The 25015-nt window shown below is 44.8% G+C and overlaps 1 protein-coding gene and 1 long non-coding RNA gene across 3 annotated transcripts in view; both read right to left on the bottom strand.

Annotated features, from left to right (window-relative positions):
* LOC113140773 (uncharacterized) overlaps positions 1 to 25015 on the bottom strand; it is a 47762-nt gene that overhangs the window by 16491 nt on the left and 6256 nt on the right. For both annotated transcript variants that reach the window (XR_004463134.1, XR_004463135.1), the window contains exon 3: positions 8450 to 8532. This is a non-coding gene — a long non-coding RNA (uncharacterized LOC113140773). The remainder of the gene's footprint in view (positions 1 to 8449; positions 8533 to 25015) is intronic.
* Positions 5098 to 6504, bottom strand: foxd7 (forkhead box D7). Its single transcript, XM_026324764.1, has one exon. It carries the CDS (start codon positions 6227 to 6229, stop codon positions 5261 to 5263), a length of 969 nt encoding a protein of 322 aa, XP_026180549.1. The 5' UTR covers positions 6230 to 6504; the 3' UTR covers positions 5098 to 5260.

Below are 25015 nucleotides of genomic sequence, written 5' to 3'. Positions count from 1 at the left end.
CCTACAGCCTCTTTTCAGGGACTAATAAATTAGACTCAGTCCAAGACAGGTGTTCCTAATAAACCGGCCGGATCCGACTGAGGGGTTTCTGATAAACCGACCGAGTCCGACACAGGGGTTCCTAATAAACCCACTGGGTCCGACAGAGCGTCGTTTATAATTTAACACACCCAGTGTTGTATTGGTACTGGCTCTGGTACAAAGAGGCTCCAGTGCCTGTAAGTTCTTGTTCATATAAAGATGATTTTTCAAATGGAGAAATATGAAAAAGAAAATAAATCTGTGTAATTGTCCACAGGACTGAACAATTCGTTCAACTTAATACGTGAAATTTAGTGAAGTCATTTGCTTCAGTTCAGAGTTAATGCAGGTTTAAACTCTTCAGACTGTGAAGACGACTGAGACTTCACTCACATGTTTAACGCAGGAGGGGACCTCGAGTTTCTAAGCTGAATTCACATGATTTACAGTTTCTAAAACCTGTAATGCAACTGCAGATTTTCTTACGATGCCTCGTGGAGCCGTGCATTTCCTCCAAAAACAACCTCGCTCTGGGGGTAAGAACAGAATATCCGAAAGGTTTTAAATAGTTTGGTTTATTTGGAAAAATAATAAAACACAATGTTCAACCTAAACCTAGACATTAATTTGGTGCCGTTTCTTGCAGCAGGGTCAGACCCTTGCCTTGCTGTGCAGTGTTTGCTTCCAGCTGCAGATGTTTGTTTTCTTTCTTCTACCTTTGCGTTTCTCCGTCTTTGCCTCTTTTCATCTTGATTTTATTGCCCCCCCCCCTCGCCCCCAGCTGCAGATCTCTCCCACTCCCTCTGAGCGCGTGGCTGAGGTGTGAGATCACTCTCCTTCTGGGTGGCTTTCCTGCTATATGTCACTGTCATCTGTTGGCACTGAGGCTTGAGGGGGGGTCCCTTTTCCAAAAACACACCGCACTCCGCTTCACCACCCTGAGCATAATAAATTCTTGGGCACGGGGCTGGAGAGGGGTGCACCAGCGGAGCAGCGTGGTTTACTGGGCTTGGCAGGGTAACACAGACCGGTGAGAGGGGAAAGCAGAGGAGGGGAGAGGGTGGAAGATTTATAATTGAATAACTCCCTGAAGCAGGGCAGTGGGGTTCAGCCCTGCCAGGAAAAGCAAACGCCGAAGAGCGAGTGAGGCCTGTGGAAATCGGCCATTAAAGCGAGAGGAGAGAAAACCTCGGCTGCCTCAGCAGAAAGGTGCGAGATTTACTAATGATAACTGAAAAACCACAACAGCTCCAGAGCCACCACACGGACTCCGCAGCTGCTCGCTCACAAAACACACACTCCAGGTCAGCGTGTAACACTGATGCAAAACTGCAACCCAGAGTTAGGCTGGTTCTTTGCATTACAGGTGGGTTATTTACACAAATTAAAATCAAATTACTTCGAATCAGAACTGCTGCTAATTTGTTGTTTGCTGTGTGAAGTGATTCCCACCTGTACAGGCCCATTTGTGCAGAAATAAAAGGCGTCTTGTGAGCCAGCTCAGCGGTGTGGCTCCCTGCTGTGTTTTTAATAGTTTTTGGACAACAATGGGGGTCTACGGCACAGACCCATAAGCTGAACCAGGTTCTGGATTCACCACATTCATGGGTGCTGTCAGTCTCTGGATGGGATCTGGATTCAGTAACACAAAAACAGAGAACATCAGAAGCCATTTCCTTTAACCACAGTTTGCATTGCTGCTCAATTCTGACCCAGATATTTGGTGAATAGACAAGTAGAATAAACTGGTGGCCATAGGCAGAAACCACTGAAACAATGGTTTGTTGCGACCCAGTAACTCAACAATAATCTAAAGAAAAGCATGACAACTAAAACAACAATATTATAATAACAATTACCGTTAAACCAGTATTGTGTTGGTCATACATCAACTCTGGTCCATGTGATTTTTAGCCTTGTATCAGAAAACCGACCCCCAGACACGAGGCTGCTCTGATCCAGTAACACAACAGCAACACAAACCACTGACAGTAACTCAACACTGCATCTCTGCTGCACTGGCTCATGTGATTTAAAGGCCACCTCAAACCTCATATTAAAAAAACATCAGACCCTAAGACAGGGAAAATATTTGAGGGGAATTTGGTCCAAATTATGCATTTCAGCCCCTCTGGAACAACATATTGTTTCTCCCCATTCTGGCTGAACTTGCGGGGCTTATCCCAGAATGCACCGCTCTCCCGGCGAAGGCAGCGAGGCGGGGTGTTTGAGGCCTCGGTTTATCCTGCGTGTTTGACTTGGCGTTTGTGAGTGGAGAATGAAAGCATGTTACCGCGGCACCGTCCTGACCCGATCGACTCGGCGCTCCCAGAGAAATGAGCCCCGATAAGTGATAAGTGATGCAGAGGGTTAACATGGCTGTCACATAAATGTCCAGTCATCACGTCCACTTACTCATATTAATAAAACACAGTGACTTTTTCAGGTATATTAAATTTTACAGTCTGAGCTGTCCCACAAGAAGAAAGAAGCTCGGGTGGAAAATCCTGCTGCTGATCTTTAAAAACGAGGCCTTTGCTGAGAACACAAGTGCAGATTTAATAAACTGTGTTGGTGACGCACGAAGGAAAAAGGGAAGTAAAAAGTCTTTCGGCAGCGTCCTGGCAGCTTCTCCCTCCATCAGGCTGGAAAACTGATGTGTAGTCGCAGACACTCGCAGACACACACACACACAAATTTGGGGTGTTCAACTTGCTTATTTTATCAGGTGCACCAGATTCCCACCACCCCCCAAAAAACCCAGATTACCCCCCCCCCCCCATCCCTGGCTGCCAATCAGCTGCTGTGACAGTGTTTGTCTGCTTTACTTTCTCTTGTCTAAGCAGCAGAAGGAAAATAATTAACTCTGCTGCTGCTTTTTAGGGATAATTAACAATCACACCTGAACCTCAACCACATTAAGCATCTGAGCTGAGTGGTGGAGGAAGTACTGAGACCCTTTACTGCAGTAATGGTACAAATACACAAATCTTGTATTTTGTTGGATCCATCTGATCCTGAAAAGGAACTAAAGTTATCAAATAAATGTAGAGCAGGAAAAAGTCCAAGGTTTGACTCTGACATGTAGTGAAGTCCAAGGATGAAGTAGCACAACATGGAAATACTCAGGTAAAGTACTAATACAGTATGTAGTTGTGTTCCACTGCTTCCTAATAAACCGACTGGGTCCAACCAGGGGGTTCCTAATAAACTGGCTACTGAGGCCTCAGGGTCAAGTTTCTTCTGGTGCAGCTTCGTGTTCAGTTTTGACTAAATGCAGCAAAGCAGAAAAATATAAGCTGAGAATGTAAATTTGTGTTTTCACTCAGATAAACTCTGCTCTGTGGTGTAAGATACGAATCTCAAGTTGGATCAGTGTAACCACAGCTCGTGCTGCAATGTTTGAGATTAGCAGCTCAAATATTAGACGTTCGGTTCTGACAGAAAAAAAAAAAAAAAAAAAATGGAGAAAACCTCAAACGACTGGATTAAATCTAAGCAGCAAAAATTGCAAAGCATAAAAATTTCCTGTAACAGAAAGAAAGAGGATGAGGGAGCGCTGCTCGTCCTGCAGGAGCGGGCGACAGCAGCTCACCATCAGGTAACAATCTTTTTTTTTTTGTTTCAGCGCCAGCGGCTGCTCAAGGCCTGAGCCCTGTCCAACAGCTTCAGCGTGGTGATCCATCGAAACCAGACTCAGAATAGAATTAAATAAATACTTCCATGCTCGGAAACCTAGAATTATTTTACTACTGTCACTGTGAAGCCTTCACTTCAGGGAGAAAATAAATCAGATAATGTGAATTAGTAGCAGGAAGAACCAGTGGAAAGTTTTGGGACAGATTTAACAATCGCACTCACTGTACTGAAGGATTTCTCCAGTGTGTGTGTGTGTGTGTGTGTGTGTGTGTGAGATAAAGCAAAGAAATTCACTCATTTGTTTCAGGTTTAGGCTGCAGACTGTGGCCTCAGTCGAATCCTGCTCAGGCTGATTTTTACAACAATCTGTAAACGCTGAAAGAAGAAAATAATCTTCTGTTAAAGGCACAACCTGATGATTTCTGAGCAACGATGCCAATTTTTATCATGATGAAATTCAATAAATAATAAAACAAAGTCCTTTTCTAACTGCAGCGTAAGTTCACAGCATAAGACAAAACTTCTTTCAGACTATTAGTGATTTAAATAAATAAAAAAAATGCTCTTTAAAATTTATACTTTACTGCTTCAATTCAAATCTGACTGTTTACTTGGGTTTATAAGTAAAGAATAAATAAGAAACAAAATAATTTTTAGAAAAAAGACCATCAACATTTCTACTTCCCCTCTAACAATTAACAATAATATTATTATTAATAATAGTAACAGTCTGAAACAAGCAGAAAGACGATATATTTTCTGAGTTTCTCGCGGGAACTGGCTATGCATGTGTGTGTGCGTGTGTGTGTGTCTATCAGGCCTGTGTGCTTTAATTGTCTAATATCCACCAGCTGCTGACAGATGTGTCAAGTGTTAAAACTGCTGCATCAAACGGGACTTAACTATCAGCCTCTGTCCATGTTTCATTATATCATTATTATTATAATAAATTATCTATTCAATTTAAATTATTTAAACTATTTTGCGTTGTTGTTTTATAGTTTAATTATATTAAACATTTCTGAGGAACCTGATAATTAGGCAAATCTTTCTGCGCCTATTTTAACCTTTGTTCTGTTTTTATTTTACGCAGAAGTAAAAAATAAAAGATCTTTAGTGTAAAACAGATGATCACTCCTAAACAGACTCGCAGCTTATTTGGATGGTCTAATCATGTTTTGTTATTGTTCCAATCTTAATATTTGAAATAGGCTGAACATTATTATTTATTGGAGCCTGGTGTAAAATCAGCGCAGAACCAGAATCCACATAATAAAAACAACACAGGACATAAAAACAGAGTCTGGTGTATTCACAAAAACAACTGAACGCCAGGTTTAAATATTCACTTTTATTTCTTTGCAGGAAAAAAAAGAAAAGAAACTCATTTAAATATTTAAACAAAAGATAAGAATTCATGGTCAAATAAAAAAGAGAAGAGTTTTGCCATAAAGAGAAGGAGCAGAGTTTCTACTTTATCTACAACATTCTTTTATTCTTTTATTGCAGATGCGTCTAATTTCCATCGCTGGAGAATCTGAGCTTCTGCTAGTCTCTGTTACCTGAGAAAACGAGTTCAGGGTCCGGGTTAACGGGACTATTAGCCGTTGGTGCTGCTGTGTTTGGCCAGGGCCACGGGGCCACGCTGAGTCTGTACCTTGTGATACTCCTGGTGTAAACTGAGGAAATGCGGGGAGGCAGCCGGGTGGAAGAGCGCAGGGGACGCGTAGGCAGCGCTGGAGCTCAGAGGAGAGGAATAGGCGGTGCACTGCGCCGGGGAGAAGGCTTCGATGCTGGGCTGCGACTGGAGGAACGCCTTGGCTGTGAGGGCGCTGCGGGAGAAGAAGCTGGAGAGCGCCGGCAGGATGCTGCTGACAGGTGGGATGGTGGCGGGCCCGCACGGCGACGGCGTGTGGTGATGGAGGTAGGGGTAAATCTCCAGGCTGGGCAGCTGCAGGGCCGCCGCGCCGAGCCCGTAGGCGCCGTGCGGGAAGCCGTGCAGTCCGCTGGGCTCTAGGTGCTGCTCCTTCAGCGGGTCGAAGCGGAAATGCTGCCGCTTGAAACGCTTCCTGCGCCGCAGAAAACTCCCGTTCTCGAACATGTCCGAGGAGTTGGGGTCCAGAGTCCAGTAGTTGCCCTTCCCGGGGTTCCCTGGCTCCCTGGGCATCTTTACAAAGCAGTCATTCAGCGACAGGTTGTGTCTGATGGAGTTCTGCCAGGCGGGGAATTTCTCCCGGTAATAAACGAAGCGGTGGCTGATAAAGTCACAAATCTCGCTGAGGGTGAGCCGTTTCTTTGGACTCTGCAGGATGGCCATCGTTATCAGCGCGATGTAGGAGTACGGAGGCTTCACCGAGGTGGGACCTTTGTTTTTAGCAGGAGTAGGACACGTCGCCGCAGGACTGTAAGAATCCTGATCTTTGTTCTGGCCGCTGGAAGTCTCCGTGCTGCGGTCCTGCTCGCTCGGCGACTCGTCCAAAAGTAAAAGTTCCTCCTCTCCGCTGTCTTTGAGTCCTTCCCCTACCACATCGATAACAGTATCCTCCATTATGTCCAGACCCAAAGTCATAGTAGATGTCCGCGGATAAACGCCACCTGCGTCCAGGTGGGAGAGTGACAGGTCTTCTCTTAGAGGAGACTGACAGATTTTTACGCAAGACCCATCTCCATTCAAAAACCAGTGAAAATCCAAGCACCACCCTCCTCGAACTTCTCACCAAACAGACTCTCCAAACCGCAAAGCATCCGCGCAGATATCCTTAATTTTGGTGCCTTTACGCGTAAAAGCCAGGTTAGCGAGGCAACGTGCGTAAAGCGCAAAAGTGCGTGCGTCCTCGGAGATGTCCAGCATCGTCTGTAATCTCTGTTGCTTTCCTGTGGGTCGGGTGGATGTGATGTCACGGCGAGGCACGAGGAAAAGGATCCTGACCAATGAAAACGTCGCAGATACTACCCAAGGAGGCCTATACCAGCGTCCCCGGTGCGCGCTCATCACCCTCACAGCGGTGCCAAGTGGACGCGACATCATGATCCATTCAGAAAAAAACAAGAAGGAAACAGAGGAAAACTTCCTGGAGACGAATAAACATTTTATCAGATTGTTTCAAAACTGTCGAATTAAATTAGTGAATATCTAGAAAATTAAAGCCAATAAAACCGCCACATCTGGTATGAAAGACTTTTCTGCTGTAGACCTTATATTTATTTCCCAAAAATGATTCAAATGTTTATGTTTCCCAAAAGCAGACGGACCATTCTGCGTAAAACGTGGAACAAAGAGAAATAAGTTTTTAGAAGAATATAAATGAGCCCAGACACCGAGCGGGGAAACGTCTAGACTGAAATGTGAGAGCGCAGCGGTAATCCAGAGAAAACTAAAGTCACGGATTTTAATTTCTCAATAAGATGACAGACGCTCTGGAGCCACCGAGGGGAGAAATCCCAACACCTCTCTACCTGAGGCAGGGACTTCAGCCCTATTCTCCTCCTGAGGTTCCAGCAGCGGCACTTTACCTGCACACTTTACGCACAATTACATGTTTTCAGGGGATACAACAGCAATGAGTGACTTTGCACTGCTGCAAAAATAATAATTTGTCCCCTGTGCTCGGGCTTCACAGGCTTTTTTCTGAGGTCACAGAAGCTGCACAACCTGAGATTTCTGACACTCCACACTCCCACCCAGGCCACATTGTCTTTAATATTGGGCAGCTGAAAGCAGAACAGGAATATTGGGATGAAAGTCATAGATTTTCACTTGTTCAGACATAAAAGAGCAGCGAGGAGAGGAGGGCGCTTTGGCTGTTGTTAGGGGCCTCTGGTTGTTTGTGTTTAATGATGGAGCCCTTTGTTGGAGATTCCCACATTTCCTGCCTCTAATCGTATTGATACCTCGGGGCAGAGGGGGGCTGGGTCCGGAGTGGGTGGGCCATACGGTACCAGCAAAGCTGCAGATGATTTCCCAAATTCATCACGCATGTCTTCAGATTGGAAACAGGCCCGTGTGCATTGTGTGGTTTCAATAAGGCGAGAGTGGGAGCGTCAAAAACTGAAGGTTTGGCACCAGGGCCACAATTATCTGACACAAGGGCTCGGAGCTGGACTCATTTCTGGGGACCAAGGTGCCGGTGATGGACGAGACACTTTCAGCGCTGACAGGAGACAACGGACCAGATGGCCGTGTGCACATGCTGCTGTTAAATTTACAGATATGGCCTCCAATTTTTATTTCTTGTAATTTTTACAGCCACCCCCCCATAAAAGCCATGCAACATTAACTCTGGGGCTCGGTCTGAGGTGGTTTTCTTCTTTTCTTTTTCTAAAATAGGCCCAATATGGAATCGTTCAAATCAATAAGGCCTTAGATGACACATTACACACAGTTCAACAATAACAAATGTGCTATTTAACAAAAGCAGCCATTGTAGAGTTTTGCTTTGTATCGCAGATGCATAAGTGGGAGACCTGGTGCAATAACATCATCTGGCAGGAACTCAGCAGGCCTGGGGGGTCTCCCCGGATCACTTTGGATAAAAGTAGGATCCGTGCGGGTCAGAGACTGGGGAAGATGAGTCGGTTAAAAGCTACCTCAGTTGAAATGTTTTCTCATCTGAGTGAAAACGTGAAGCCGTTCGCAGGAGTCCAGGATTAAAAGTGTGTTTTCATTGGGACAAGCTGAAGCCGCTTCAAAGAGCTGAGGCTGTGTTCACACCATACACCCCCCCACCCCTCTCCTCTGTGTGTGTGTGTGTGTGGACACACAGTTTACTGGAGGCGTAAACGAGCTCACCTGCTGACGGACACAACCAAAGCACATCTGGATCTGAAGTCCTGTCACAGCTGCGGCGACATCTGGTGGAGCCAAACAGAAACCTGGTTCAAAGGGGTAGACAAAATATTAGAAACACCTCTGAGCACGAACGGGTTATGACATAAACAACTTTTTTTTCTGTCTCTGTCTGTTGTGTCCACTTCAGGTCAGTCGTTGCGTGCTTGTGGTTTTTCAAGTCCACTTGTTGTGTCTCTATAGTCATGTGAGTTTATTCTCAGTCCTCGTATATTGTTGTGTTTTCATAGTCATTCTCTGTCTAGTCTCTGCTTTTGTGTATCTCTGTTAACCTTTTCCTCTTTAGACTGGTTTGATGTTTTTCAACGGCAATTTTTCAACTTTTTGCTGTTGTATTCTGTTTCTGTTGTTGTCCTATATCAGTTTTTGTTAATTTGGGGTCTTCTGTCTCTAGTTGATTTATTCTTTTGTTTATTTGTAGTTGTTTTCTATATGTTCATTGTTTGTCTGTTTGCAGTTGTTCAAGTCACATTGTGCTTTTTGTAGTCTTTAGTTGTTTTTTGTCTTTCTGTGGTGGCTCTGTGTCTTTGTGAGGACGTTCCCAGAATCTTGACCAGATTAAAGATTTCAGCCTTAAGCTTCACCAGTAACACCAGAATGAAGAATGTCTGCAGCTGTTCCTGTTAAAAATGAACAGAAGGTCTCTGCAGACACCAAGGAAAGTGAGAATCTGTACAGTAGTACAGCAGTAGTTTTGTCTGGCACTTCATGTATAGTTTAGTCTTGTGTGTCTGTTGTACAGTAGTGTGCCGTCTCATGCTGTGACATGTAGCACCTGGGGTTCTGGGGAACGCCGTTTCATTTCAGAGTATACAGTATCAGTGTATATGGCTGGAACGACAAATAAAAGACCTGTTGGTTCTTCCAGCATGAGTTTTCCAGAACAGATCACTATCGACGTCTATGGACGTCGAGGTCTGACGTTATCTAGGACCTGTGATCCTTTCTTCGGTTTTACGTAAATAAATGTGGAAACGATCCATCTTCAGAGTTACAGCTGCTAATGCTCGAGCTGAACAGATCTGGGAGCTGACACAATCTTTTCCACACAGACTAAACACAAACTGATGAGGAAACATCCACATGGCAAAGAGTCCTGAATTCATTTTCACTTCTGGCCTGTTTGATAAAAACAAAGCTCAGTACTTGCTCAAAATGAGCTTTATGTCTGAGAAATAAATGGCCTTTCCATGACGTTTGTCCTTAAAAGCCTTTATGGCCAAGGAGAAAACTTCATGTTTAACTCATGAATATGAAACTGAAAAGTCCTGGTAATGCTTCAGTGAAACTACAACAAGCCTGCAGATTTTTCAGTAAATTCTCTCCTTCTGGAAGAAGAAGAAAGAAGAAGAGTTTCCTGATGTTAAGAGTCCAGAATTTCCTTCGCCAGCAGAGGGCGCTCTCACACCAACAATGATTTTCTTTTACCTCCATCAGTTTCCAAACTTTGAAACTAGGCCAACACCAGAACTTCACATTGTTTCCGTCAATGTCCAGTCTGAGGTTTTCTCTGGCATTTCTCTCAGACACACTAACACACTGCACGTTGTTTCGAGTGTCACAACTCATCAGAGCTGTGCTGACACAGAAACCAGCCTGTGGTGCGCACGGCAGAAAGTTCAACATGATCAAGGACTGGGGCTGACAGCGTCGGTTTGTGTGCAGCGCCCTGTTCGGCCCAGAGCTGCCGACAGAGGCACATGTGGATATTGTGTTTAAGTTCGTCCGATGGTCAGAGCTCAGGACGCCGGTTCGTGGATGGATCAGGGGCCCGAGGGTGTAAAGGGGCTCGGGGCTAGAAACAAGTTGATATTATTAAGGGTTTCTGCTGCTCTAACTGCTGATTTCACCTGTTTCCCTAACTGGTTGTGGATGATATATTAGGATGTGGCATTGGATTCTGGGATATTTTGTAAGATGTGACCTGATGAAGATCCAAAATGCATCAAAACATTGTGATTTAATACATTTCTGGCTTTGGTGTTATCTTTCTATAGTGAAGTCATTTGGATAGACTGGCACCTATCTATATAACAAAAGACCACAAAACAACTACAGATTTAAAACAACTGCAAGAAACAAGATGATTACAAATAAATGCAAAATGATCAGAAAGACCTTTTACATGTCTGAGCCCGGGGGCCCGTCGTCCCTGTGCTGCCTGGGGCAAATAGCAAATCATCAAAGTACGGAGTGGTCTCCACAGTGACACGTAACCTCGCCTCACCTGTCACCTGAAACACCAACAACCACATTCAGTTTGCTGTCAGGGTGGAACTTCGCTTCAGAATGGGCATAAAAACAATAACCCAGTGTGAAGAGAAGTAAAAGCCACAGCAGCAACCATGGCCTCAGGAAGGAGGAGAAAACCACAACACAGCTGAAATCAGCAGTAAAACAGCAACAGTACAGTTACAGAAAAAGTAGGTCAAAAAAAAATGTCATTTCACAGAGCTTGGCGGTGAAGACGGATATCAACATGTCCACACAATTACACAGGCGAAAGAGTTTTTAACCTTCTGGATACCGTGATGCCGTAGACTCTGGGCCCGTGCTGCTTCTACGTGATGTAGATCCTGTTCATTTCTTGTTTGGTCCCTCCTGCAGCCTCAGGTGGGACGCTAATCAGCCGCTGTCATCATCTCGGCTGGCACCGACACGTCACAGCTCGCCACAACAGACACAGCAGCGTTTTTGAGAAAATGCCCGTGGCACGAAGAGCGTTTGCTGAGACAAGGATCTCAAAAAGGCCAGGTCTCAGCTGCGGGCTCTTGTGGCATTGGCGGGTGGATGGTTGTGAGTCTGGGCAATGAAACTCATGAATCCAGTGCGTAAACACACCCAGAAGGGCTGCAGCCGCACACGGTCTTTCATGAGGTTTCCACAGTTTGGATGTGAGAAATCTCAGAGGTCAGTGGGAAGAGACTTAAAAACGTGGCTGAAGGATTTTTTGGCTTAAACTGAAACCTTGGACCAAACCAAACGTCTTCATCAGCCACTGCCACATTTTTCCAAACATCAGCAACATCTTCTAAATGTACGAAATCCCTCATGCATGTGCAGGAGCAGACTTAGTGATGTGGAGGCCACAGACAATCTCCTCTGTGCTTTATGTTGCTGTCTTAAGGAGGGAGTTTAAGTCCAGTGGCTCTCAATGTGCATTTGTAAAACAAGTTTTTGCGATTTGTCAGATTTGATTCACGCACAGCGTCTCTGCGACATTTGTCAGAGCTGTTGCTGTGACATGAAAGAACCGCAGTAAATTATTTTCCGACATCTGAAGCAAGTGGTCGGTCACATGCTTCGACCCCCCGTCTCTCTCATAAGCAGCAACTGGTCCCTGGACCACCAGGGGTCACGACCTCTAGCGTGTATTTAGAGATCAGGCTGCAACACTGAAGACCTGGTGTTCCCTCAGCACAGGCCCATCAGCTCCCTCTGACAGAGACACTTGTGTTCGAAGGCAGGTGAAGAACAATCAGCTGCTTTATCTTATTTTGAAAAAACATATTTCACGCAGATCATCTTCCAGTTGTAATCTCAGATGTCACAAATCCACTGAACCGAATGAATTCAGGACTTTGTGAACTCACTGGTTGTCCAAAGTAAAAGCTGAACCAAGTAATTGTGTCCTTCATAACCAAGCTGGTTTAGTTTTCTAAAGGTTTTTTTTAAAGGCAGCAGAACAGAGCTGCAAAGAAACTGGAGAATGTTTTAGACTCAAATGAAGATATGGTTTTTTTTGATACAACCTGGTATGTCTATCTCTACACTGAATCCTCCTGGTCTGCATGTACACCCACACCGTGACGCCACACATGCTGCATGATAAATCAGACACACACACACACACACACACCTGTCCTGCTGAGCCAGCTGACCCTGACGCCTTCAGCTGTGATTCCCAGCAGGAAGCGCCGACAGGAACATTCCTGATCTGACATACCATCACTAAACCCACCTGGCCTCTGTTTCAGCCCACTGCCCCCACGCCACCAGATTACACGTTACCAGATTGGGCGGTTCTCCTCCCAGTTAAACTATTAATTTCTTTAACTGCATGGGTGAAAATTGATGTTGGGTGTGTTGTTCTAATTTGTCTCCTCTACAGGACTTCAAACTGTTAGGGAGGAGCAGGGGAGAGAGAAACATGAAGCCAAGTGTTGGGTGAAGGACAGGTGCTTGCAGGTGATCTAAAAACAGCAGCTTTGAATCAGCTCAGGGAATAAAGTCTTTACAAACTCTTAAAAAAAAAAACACACAGTCAAACAAACAAACACTGCAAAAAAAAGGCCTGAAAACCAAACCTGTACCTCAAAAGGTCTTTCACTGAATCCAGTATGTTTTACTTTTCATGTAAATGAGTTTTGTTTTTGTTTTAAACTATATGAAAGTTTTTGCACAGAATTCATTTAATTCTTCTGATATTAAAATTCAGCCCCTTTAACTACAATTCTGGGCTCTGACTGGACTTGTTGTCACACAGATGTGGTTAAGACAACATGGGGTTGTAGTCGAGCCCTCCCCGCTGGTCCTTCACTGAGCTGAGAATATTTGTTCTGGAATGAGACGGTTTTCTCTGGAAAGGAGTAGGTGGTGCCAGATGACAGACGGTTCCAGGTTTTCATTCTGCACCCTGCTAGGTTCATGCACACTGAGATATACAGGTGGTGCACACTGCATGGACCATGCACCAGTTTCATGCAGTCCACAGAGCTACGCAGCAGTGACAGATTTACTGCTTTAAATTTGCAGCGATCGAAACGAAGAAAACATCTTTTAAACTGTTTACACGATGTGCACTAGCCCCTGTGTTATTATCAGCTTTGAACTGCCTGAACTTGTATGAAATACCTAGAAGCCACTTAGTAACTAGGTAAAGTTATTATTGACACTCTCAGGCCTTGTTATGGTCACTACTGTTTTTTTTATCTGTTTTCGCACATGAGTTTGTGGAGACAGCAGTAAACGGGGCTCTTCAAATAGCATTTGAACTTCCAGCCCAGGTGTGTTTGCCAACAAATCACTTGATGTGTCACTGCTGATGATCAGCGACAGGTTTCTCTGCTGACGGACCCACAGCAGCTTCCCTTTCTCTTTCCTGGGGATGAGTGTCCCATGATGGGAAATCCAGGTCGCCTGCCCACTTAGCCCCCTACGCAAATCTGAGCATGTTTTCACTCACGTAGGCAGAAGTAAACACACAAATGCCTCTGCACACAGGCCCAGCTGGAGCCACAGGCATTCTGGGACATAAGACTTTGGCAGGAACACTTCAAATCCCCCTTTTCAGTGTTTAATCAGCTACAGCGCTGCTCCTCTGACTGGAACCAGTGGGTGTGTATCCACCGTCATTCTCAACGCTGTAATCTCAGTGACTGTAACAAAAGGCACACAGGTTTCGACAAGCCCTGCAGGTTGGCATAATGTCTTTGTATTGTTTACAGGACGCCTCAGGAACATTTCCAACTGTCTTCAGCTGGAGAGGAAGAGATTTAAGACCAGCTCTGACAGCGCACTGACTCTGGGCTGTACAAAAGGAATGCCTTTCATTTGTGTGTGTGGGAAAATGGTGAACTTGACTATGAAAATGACCAAAAATATGCCACTTATGAAAAGTGCATTTCCCACAGGCTCTGATGTTCTGAGCGTATTGTTGCCTGCCCTGCTGCTGAGCCAGGACAAACAGGAATGAAAGAGGAGAACTCGTATCGGTTGTGTCCAAGCTGTGAAACCGTCTGGCAAATATATTTTGTTAAAGTGCAAAATTGGTTTGACAAGTCGAGAAAAAGAAGAGTTTAGGAAAAAGCTGGTGACACAGATGTGAAATGAAAATGAAATGAAAAGGTCTTTGTCTTCGTACCTGCGGAGGACTCAGCATCGAAGAGAGCGAGCGAGCTGGGTCCAGGTGGAGGCTGCAGAGCGTCTCCCAGCAGCTGGATGTTCCTGGGACCACAGCTGCTCACATTATTCACTGAGCCCACACTGAACACAAGCAGAGTTCCAGCAGAGGAACAGAACCAAGAAAACTTCAGACCCAGGCTGAGCTCCCGGATCCAGGTCTAACAGGGTCCAGTTACAGAGGATGTGACTTTGTGAATGAAAGAAGAGCAAAAAACAGTGGCTGCCAGAGCCAAGAGGATTCACATGGGGCCTTCTTCCTTCTGGATGTGTTAGCATCTAAAGCTAACTTGTTGGTTCTGGTAGCATTAGCCACCTAGCATGGTCCTGATTGGACCTTTGGATTGAATGGATCTGTTTTGAATCTGGGAGGAATTGGAGCTTTGGGTAACGTTAGTGCTTTGGGTCACATTAGCAGGAACCAGAGCATCTACTGGACTGACACATTTACTCGTTTGCCAGCTAAGGCTAGCTTTGGACTGGACACTTTGTCCCAACCAGGTACCCGTAGTTCACGTTGTAGCTTTAGGAAGCAGGACAGGATGGGAGGGGCAAAGAGCAGGAAGGAGGGGCTTATGGTGGCAGTTAGTTTGGGTCATTAGGGGCTCTAGAGGTCGAGGATCAGTCAGGTAGAGTTCAATCTTCTTATTCATTTCAAATTCAAGAAGAAAAAGTCGTCGTAAAACACATCAATAATTTTTTGGCTCCAGGCTTTAGTCGAAACAGTCCCATATATTATGCGTCCTTGATGTGTGCAGGTATTTCATCACGTTTGCGTGTGGTTCTCCCTCTGAATGTTTCTGCTTTGCCCTTTTAGTCCCTATGAGCCAATACACTTCCTTCACCAAAACCCACAGCACACATGTTCACAGCACAATGAAGACATTGAGAGCAGCACCCTCCTGCACCCCTCCTACTCGTAAATCTTCCTCGTGGACTTCATGATGATATCCCTTGGAAGTCCGAGCCCTGACACAAAATGAGGAAAAGGCTCAGGTTAACAGTTGGACCAAATGTTGACAGTAAAGATGTCAGGCCGGACATGAGCTCTGATAAATCTTCTTCACAATGTGTGAAGCTGTCGGCCTGTTCCAGCGGTCACGGACTGAAAAGGATTTTTCCAAGCAGCTCCCAACTTCAGTGGAGAACGTCACAAATCAACCCGAGCTTCACTGTTCAAACAAAACTTTATTTTATCTGCAGTCCAAACACATGCAGCCACACACAGACAACCAAAGCCCTTAGCCTCCTGCCCCTTCTGCACTTGGCAGCAAAGCCTCAATCACACGATGCCAAAATCCCTCACACGCTGCACCAGCTCCACAGGATCTGCATCTTCCACTGAATTCTTTCTTTTGTGCAACTTGGGCTTTGTGAAATCGTTTATTGTGTCTTTATAAGCCTCAGACTTTGAGAGGAGTCATGTGAAAGGGAAGTTCAAATCAACCCAACCAGTTTAAAGTCTGAGTGGCTGTAAATCACCTACAGTATGTCGACGCAAGATATTTTCTCAGACCACAGTTCAGTGACAAGTAACTGACGTTTCAATCCCAGCGGTCTGTTTGAAGGCCCACGCTGAGGACATGCTGGTTAAAACTTCATCCAGGGAGGTTGCAGGAATGAGTTTGTCATGGTGAGGACCTTTCTGCAGGTGCAGGGTTCAGACTTGGCGTTAGGACTGAAGTTCGAATTAGCTTTGGTTGGGATTAGGTTTGGATTATCTGTTCAGCTATGATTCCTTTTCTGCTCGTTTCTGTTCTTAGCACATTTTGATGTCTGTCACTAACAACAGTTCGTAGCCTCCTATCTTGGTGTAGGGTTTTTCTACATATCATTCACGTTTGATTGCTGATTAAGGTGTAAGACTAGAATCTGATGTTGCTCAGCTGAAGAAAACAGACAGTGTGTGTGTGGTTCTTCTCGTCAGGCCGTTAGTCTTTGCAGTGTGGTACTTGTTGGTCTCCTGTTCGGGGCAGTTTCCACATCTGCAGCAAATCCAGTTGGTGACTGAGACCACTCTGACCAGCAGCTTCGCAGATCAGTCTACAAATTCCCAGGTGAAGGTGATCTTCGGCCGCGCAACAGTCAGCCTTTGTCGCTGCTGGTTCTTCATGTCAGCCCAGTGTCTCTGCTTATACTTTCATGCATTAATGCGAAGAAGGTTCCAGCCTCCTCGTTGCTCCACACACATCCGTTTGGGTCTGCTGCTGTTTTTCTCATCTTCACTGTTTTCACTGCACTTTGTCCCATTTGGTTTTCATCAGTAATTTTTGCACCTCAGCCAAGATGTGGAAATGAAAGATTTCTTCAAATTTTCGGTGTTTTTATTTTAAGCTCAGATTGACAACATGAATACAAACTGGAGGATGGAGCCTGTACAGTATATACCATTTTCATCCATATGTGAATGTGGCGGCTGTGATTAGAGGGTGGTGCTGCCGTGTTCCCCTCGGGCCACTTCACCCTGTTATTTTCCCCTCATCAGCTCGTGCCCTCAATAGGGGAGTTGGGTCTGTGACCTCCCTCCCACGCACAACCACGGGAGAGGGAGGCACCCGTTTCACACAATCCCTCTGAAGTGTCCACAGAGTTCACAGGACCCCCCCAGCCGGCCTCCGGCACAACCTCATTTCTCAGAAAACAAAGATCAGCGTGTCCTCCTCTACTCTGTCCTCCATCATAGAAGCCATCAAAACACAGATTTGGGTTCAAAACAACTAAGTGCAATTACTAAAGTACTGTGTTCTCCTAAACTAAAAACAGGGCTAACATTAGTCCAGTCTTAAACATGTACATTAATGCAGCAGGAATATTCATCTAAAAACATCAGATATAACAATAAAACACTGACAGGAACCAGTTTTCTTTTACTGTGATACTTTCAAATATTTGTTGATAATTTTCTGATTACACTGTCGTACTAGTTTTGATTTTTTCCTTGTAGTGGAGTTTTTTTTTTTTAACAGTGCTGTCCAGTAAAGGATCTGAGTACTTCACTGACAACACATAAGGTCACACCACAAGCAGTATTTCAGTAGCCTCTCTTCCTCTTGCTCCCACTCTTTTTTCTCAGCCTCTGCTTCTTTTTCCCGCTGTCTCTCCCACCCTGTTTCCCACCCACAGCACAGAAACCCTGAAAGGAAGGCAGCACCGCAAAACAAACACTTGAGCCAGGGCGCCCTGAGGAAGCAGTGGACCATTTGAAGGAAGGAGAAATGGGGATGAATGCAGTGGACTGTGCAGACAGTTCGTGTTCATGAAGCTTTGCAGAGATTAAACACTGCTTCAGAACAGAAACTGCGCTCAGCAGCAACACAAGAACTGGCAAACAAGTGCAGTCTGCACTTGGTGGTCTGATGCTTCCAGATGAAGAAGTGGTGGTTCAGACTACCCTCGTTTCTGAGCCTTTCTGTCTTCAAGAAAGCATGCAGCGTCTGCGGAAAACCACAGAGTCAAGGCTGAACACCAGGCAGAAGAAAACAAACCGAATCAGGACATTTCTTCCTGTGCTTGATATAATCATTTCCCCTTATGACACACACACATACATACGTACAGCAGTTGCTAGTTAATCACAGTCATTTTAATGTCATTTGTTTTTATGACAATTAAAGAGCAGAGGTACTGGTTCACCCCTGCAGTCTGGGCACCTAACCACAGTAAATGCAAAAGCTTTTCACCAGCAGGCATAGCAGCATCACCACAGGACACAAGCCTGAACCTGAGGCTGCTCTGTTCTGGTCTGCTTTAAAACCTTTTACCACTCACTTACGGGCACAGGCCTGAGAAGAGCCCAGTCACCGATCGGTCAAATATCCAGTTAAATGAAAGCATTTTGAGATTATGGGGCTCGTGTTATAAATCAGAGAGCTATGCAGGTGGGGTGACAAACTCAGTGTTGGTCTTTACACATTTTCACATAAAAAGCTAATGTTAGCTATGTGGCAGCAGGATACTTTAGTTAGCTAAGTTACTGGCAAACGTAATAACAAAACGCTTCCTGAACACAGACCATCAGGAGCCCACTTTAACCTTCCTAAACCTTTTTTGTTTGGTGGCTTGTAAAACTTTACTTTGGGTTCTTGGCCTTGTTGGCAGGGGATCCGACATGGCATTTTCCTTTTTTTTTGTAAAAGCAGAATTGTCAAGGAGGAACCTTCACAATACAAAGTCAACGCAGAGCAATGAATAGTTTTCCCACCGGTGGCTGTGGTTTTCAGAGTTTGACGTGTTGTTCTCTGAGTCTGTTATCACGGACTACGATCAGACTCAGAAATCAAAATATTCTCCTACAAAAGTCAACTGGCTGGCTGGATGAAAATGTTTCATCTTTTGTTGAAAGAATATTATTGAAAAGTTTTGCAGCGGGGAGGACTCGAGATGTTTTTCCACGTCCTCATGATGAATTTAAAAACGTGTTTTTGGAAAATACTTTCTACTGAAAAGTGACAAGAACCAAGTGAGATCTGGCTGCATCTGGGAGGTCACGTGTTCGGTATTCAGCCCACGGTCAGTCCACACATTCCTGCCGCAGCAGTTCCCAGACTCCCCCTGCTCCACTGTAAAACATCATAGGAGACATGAAAATACTGTCCAGAAACACAACGAAAGACACTTTCTGAAACTCTCCTCCCACAGGGCTGTGTGGGAAAGACACTAAACAAACTGATGAGAAAAAAAAAAAACAAAAAAACAAATGCTCTATTGCCAGATGATATTTTATCCTTTAATAGACTTGTGGTGCCTCCAACGTACAATCCTGGCGAACATGTTAACCTGGTCTGTTGTTCAGTGTCACACACACACACACACAGCAAACACACAACAGCTCCTCTGATGCACACAGAGAGAAAGGAAAGGCTGTAAGAAAAAAAAAAAACAAAAAAAAACGAGGCACACATACCCATATGTAAGAAAAAAACAAGATTGGGCGTCAGACTTGCCACTTTCAGACCACAGAGCGAAATGGCACGCTGTCTGTTTCTGACAGAACTGTGGCTGAAAGTCAATATGTGACTGAATCTGAGACACTAATCTGGGTCAAACCTCACTTTTGCTGCTCGTGCCCCCACACTTTCTGCAAACCCGTTCAGGAGACAAAGAAACCCTCCAGTCATTATTCATGTTATTGTGTGTGAAATAAGAGAAAATTATTGCTACTCTCGGTTTACTGACACAGATCTTGGTGCAGGATCAACGATCAGTGAGCTGTGGATGTCGGGGTGGAAAGAAGCAACAGGTAAAAACCAGCCAAAGAAAAGTTCAAAAGTACAAGCAAACATCCGGCATTCAAAATCCTTTAAGTAAGACCAGCAAAACGTCCTTAAAGTATCCACAGTGAAAAGAAATAATGTTAAAATAATATATCATTTAGACACGATGGCAGATAAAATAGACGAGTAATTACACGGTAATCTGAGGAAATGATACTGACGCGTTAATGTGGAAACACTGCTTTACTCTCGTCGCTGCTCGAAATACACCTGATCTAATCACGTTTTATGCTTATTACGTGTCCTTAGTTACTACTGTGAGGCTGTTTAGTGTTTTTAAACCTAGGGATCAGGCCCCTCTAAAGGGTCAACAGATATATTTCCAGGGCCGTGTGATGATTAATGGGAAAGGAACAAAGAAAAACAAAGTCCTGCTGCACAAATATGTAGTAATTTGCTGTTTCTACAGAAATACTGGCTCATTTGACCTCTTTGGGAAGAATTTATGGGTAGTTTTAAGAAAGGAAACTGCCTGTTGACTTTACAGCAGAGGATTATAGAAATCCGAAGAGCGAGGCGATGGGTTACATCACCAGTGAAACCAGAGATTTCATGATCTGACGCCGTTCAGACCCGTGTTCTGTTTCTTGTTCCCTGGGCTGATATCTCAGTGTTTCCCCTGTAGACAGAGGCCCCCGTAATCTCTGAGGCTTTGACTGAGCATTAATCAACTACAGCTTCTTTAAGTATGTAATCCCTGTATTTAGCAAACAGAGAGCGTGAGTTCCTCCTGTCATGTTATATGAGCTGTGGGTAACTATGACATTAGGCAGAAGAAGTGACAGTGAGGGGGCAGAGGTCATGAGGAGACGTCTGATTTATCTTATCAGGAATCACAATGTCTGCTTATCATCTGCAGCAAGAAACACAGAATCAGGTTTTCTGGGTATTTTGGAACCTTCTCATACCTGTCAGATCAAATATAATCTTGAAAGATAAGGCCACTGACTGTGAATCCAGAACCTGGTTCAGCTTATGGGTCTGAGCCGTAGACCTCCATTGTTGTCCAAAAACTATTAAAAACCTAGCAGGGAGCCACACCGCTGACCTGGCTCACATGGTTCTTCCTCACCAACAATGGGAGGTCCACCTTTTTCCAAAAACCAGCTCCAGCATCCCTGTTTACAGTCTCTGAAGGAACTAAGAGTCTCTCTAAAATGTTTTCCTAAAGTGTGGTATGTATCTATAAAAGCCAGCTGATGTCAAATCAGAAAGTCATATTCAAAGTCAAATTGTTGGGTACAACAATGTTCACATCTGTGGCAGATACACCAGCTGTTTACAAGAAATGACTTTCTAATGGCTGTGCCAATTTCCAGCGAAAGATGCCTGTGTGACACTGCTGTCAGCTGACCTGAGACCCACAGCTACCACACATCAGCACAGCAGCGCGTGGCTTTAAATACATGCCCTCGCACGGAAAGAAAGGTCGAGGCAGGATGCTTACTCACAGCCCTCATTCATTTAAAGTGACAATTCGTGATTAGGAAAGCAGGTTAGTGATGCCCTCAATAATGCAGCACGCACATTTCTCTTCAGACTCAACTCTCAGGAATGTGAGTGACTGCAGGTGCCATTAAAAAGCTACACATGGAAGTAACACACGGCCCGTGGGAAAAATAAATGGATCCTTACCGCTGTGATCTTTTTAACTAACTAATTCCTGGTCACTGGAGCCAATCCCAGCTGACACTGGGTGGGAGGTGGTGTACACCCAGGAAAGGTCACCAGTCCAGCACATGGTCCTATGTAACTAAGGTGATTAGAAGCTGTTTGATGTGTTTTATTTAAAATAAAATATGCAAGGACCGATGATGATGATGGACCTTATTTCCAGTGCTGGATACTCTTCTAATCAAAGCTGCTCCGCCTCGTGTCTCCTCCGCCTGCACTGGGTGCAATGCATCCTGGGTGATCCTGATTTTTCCACCTTGGGAGCCCTCCAATCACGGGACATTAAGAACATTTTCAACTTTATAACACATAAAGGGCTGAGTTGTTTTAAACAATAATCTGGAGATGTGAATTATTCCTTTAAGTAACTGTGTAAATGTCAGTTACACCTCTTCTTCTTTGGTCAAGGACATGTTGAAACAATATCGGACATCAGTGAGAGGAGTGATGAGGGATTCTTTAGTCCTCAGAGTCCAGAGGTGGTGAGGTGTTTTTAATATCCTAGTAAAAAGACGACAGAGTGAGTAAAAGTACACAGTTCTTTTTTTAATAAAGAGCTGCGGCCTTTTGTTCCATCTCCATGGTGCAGAACAGTGTTTTCTCCAGACTCAGCTCTGTGCTTATCCAAACACCCCCGTCTGTACCCCCCCACCCCGACCCCAGAAACCATCCGCTAACCCCCAGACGTCACCCAAGGCCACAGCTGCGTCCCAAAGACTGGAAGTGGTGAGGACAGGCTGAGGAAGGCAGTTTATTCCTCTTTCAGATACACAAGAGGATCTTTGTGTCGGCGTATTACAATGAGTTTTGCCGCAGAGTTTCTGCCCTGTCACCCCATGGCCCTTCTTTCGTAGAGGGCGGAGGTGAACACGAGGGCTGGATGGAGTTGATATCTAGAGCTGGGAGGTCAGCTTTCCTCTGGGACAATGTGAGGATATGAGTGTTTGATGACAAGTTATGATAAGGGACTTAGCATGTGCGTGCATGTTGGCGGTGGGTGGGTGTAGGGTACCGGGTACAAGACGGTCTTATTAGTCTTGCACCCCCTTTTCTGAAGGCTGCTGCCACAGTCTGCACAGCCTCTTCATGCTACTGGAGCTGTGAACATGTGGAGGAGTCGTGCTGATAGTCATCGAGACCACAGACTGGGTTATTAGGGCCCTACTCCACCTCGTGGTCGGCTCAGTAGACTGTTATCATGAGCCGGACCTCACAGGAATAAACACATTTAGGTACAATTAAAATACTATAACTTACTTTAGCAACAATACTGACTCTATCAGTCTGAAACAAAAAGTTGTCTCCTCTTTTAAAGTCCCGTTTTTTGCAGTTCCATCCATCACAACCTCCAGCCTACATGGACTCTGTCGCTCTTCATGGATGGAATACTGAACAGGACTAGATGCAGAGACCCAGGGACCCAAGGGTTTAGGGGGCCCCTACATCAAAGATTCATTAAGGGGCTGTGAACTTTTCCACTGGAAAGTTAATCCAGTGATTATCTACAAAAGGAAACAGATGCAAGGCAATTTAAAAGAGACAGAAAGACACATTGATTACAATAACATACAACACAACTAAAAAATAGACACAAAAGAAGCCCATGGACAACAGTCACTTTTGCTTCTGTCAGAACTACGACTACACACACACCTACAAAAACACAGTCATGTTTGTTATGTGTATTTAGGTAGTGCAGCACAAAGCTTCATGAAAAAACAACAATATAATTCCCATGGTCTCAGGTCATAAGGATTCATCCCCTGGGGACCCTGAGTGTCAGCGTGGACCCTTATAACTAAACAAATCCAGCAAACAGGAGTCTGGTTGCTTCCCATAAACTGTTACTTGTCAGCTGTTACTGACTCAACAGGTTTTGGACATGCTCAGGCGCCGTGGCTGTCGACCACTGTGGCGTTTACGAGCTGAGACAAAGAGCAGAGGACCCACAGCTGAAGGTGAAGGAATAAACAGTTTCGTTTTGGCTGAGCCCACTGTCTCTGCCCTGTCTCACATGTGACGTCCTCTATCTCCAGGAGGACAAAGCTTGTCCAACTGTTTCAGAGTGGACTTCTCGGAGCCAGACTGCATCATCACCAGTTTCCCAGTCACACTGTCATTTGTTGTTTCCACATAAACAGAAAATAAACCAGCGTACTGGCTGTTTATGAGCTGCTCAGGCTCTTGCTGCTCATGATTAACCTCAGGCCACAGATTTGCAAACTGTTTACACTCTAAGGCTATGTGGTTTCTACACCTACCCTGTGAGTCTGTTTACACACCAGTTCTCATGAATTCCGAAGTTATGTGTAATACAGCGTTTATTTTGGATTTAATTTTAATGTTTTTACACAACAGTGCATAGTTACTCTGCCGAAGCTGGATCCAGTCCCATCCAGACTGAGACCCTGGTGACTGGGTCAAATTTGGTTTCACTGATCAGCAGCTGCAGGTTGTGGTTCCACACACGCTGCAGGTCACACAGTAAGACGCCATTTTTTTTTTTACATATGTCATAGTTCTCACTACTTCCTACGTAGTTTTGGTCTCATTTTCACTGTGAAATAAATATTGTTCGTCATAGTGTCGTGGACAAAATGAGAGCTGCTCCGCAGGGATGGAGGCCAGTTTACCGTAAGTACCTGCCCTATTTCCCGTGCAATGAGAGGAAAAGAAGGGGGCTCATCAGTGGTCAGACAGGCCATGTGTTTCCTGAACAGCTTTCAATAATGAGCAAACACACATCCTTCTTTAGGTATTTCATCTGCTCCCGAAGCACTGATCAAGGCCTCGGACCGACCTCGGAACAATGGGCTCAGGAATCTCACTCTGCTCTACAATAGATCTGGCAGTAATTTAGATAGCTGTATCTCTCTGTCTAGACACACAAGGCCTGTCAGTGGTATCACTAGTTGAAACAATGCAGTGGTAATGGCTGTTCGAGTCACTCTGGGCCAAACGGCAAACACTAAGCAGGATCAGGGAATTTTAACATTGTTTGAGGAGATTTGAGGGTCAGACCTCTGATTGTTGGTGTTTACTTGCTGCTCTCTCTGGAATCTGAAGCCATTTGTCTTTGGAGCAGGGTAAACATTCACATATCTAAATGAAAAGAAAGAGGCAAAGAGAAACAGAAAGAGTTTCAGTTTTGTGGATGCCATGGAGCTTGTGTCATGAGGGATTTTTGGCATCAAAAGTATCAGCGCCAAAATCTCATGGGTCAAAAGACCCTGGCATCATTCCAGTCCTCCACAGACTGAACAAAACAAGCAAATAATGCTTTCCTGTGAAAATGAACTGTTACCACTTCCTTTCATTTTCCATCTCATATTTCACAAAGACTTGTAAAGATCCCAGTGGACAAAGTTCAAGACTCTGAGCAGAGCAGGGCTTTGGTAATAATTGAACCTAAATACTGACAAAGAGGCAGGAATAGCCATGGGTGGAGGAGGCTAAAAGTGGGTCCTCTGTGATGAACAGCTATTTTTAAGTCCTGTAGTGCGGGGAGGGTAATCATCAGATCCACCCCTCTGCTGTAATCTTGTGCAAAAGGAGAAGCCTTGTGTGGTTAACCACCTATTACTGCCTGCTGCTGCTCTTCACACATTCCAGAACAGCAGAGACAGAATCTGCCATTTAGGTACAATTTCACATTGAATTT

This window comes from Mastacembelus armatus, chromosome 8 (genome assembly GCF_900324485.2).
Source record: "Mastacembelus armatus chromosome 8, fMasArm1.2, whole genome shotgun sequence".
Classification (NCBI taxonomy): domain Eukaryota; kingdom Metazoa; phylum Chordata; class Actinopteri; order Synbranchiformes; family Mastacembelidae; genus Mastacembelus; species Mastacembelus armatus.
Note: the sequence above shows the minus strand (reverse complement) of the source record. Positions and strands in the feature narration are given on the sequence as shown.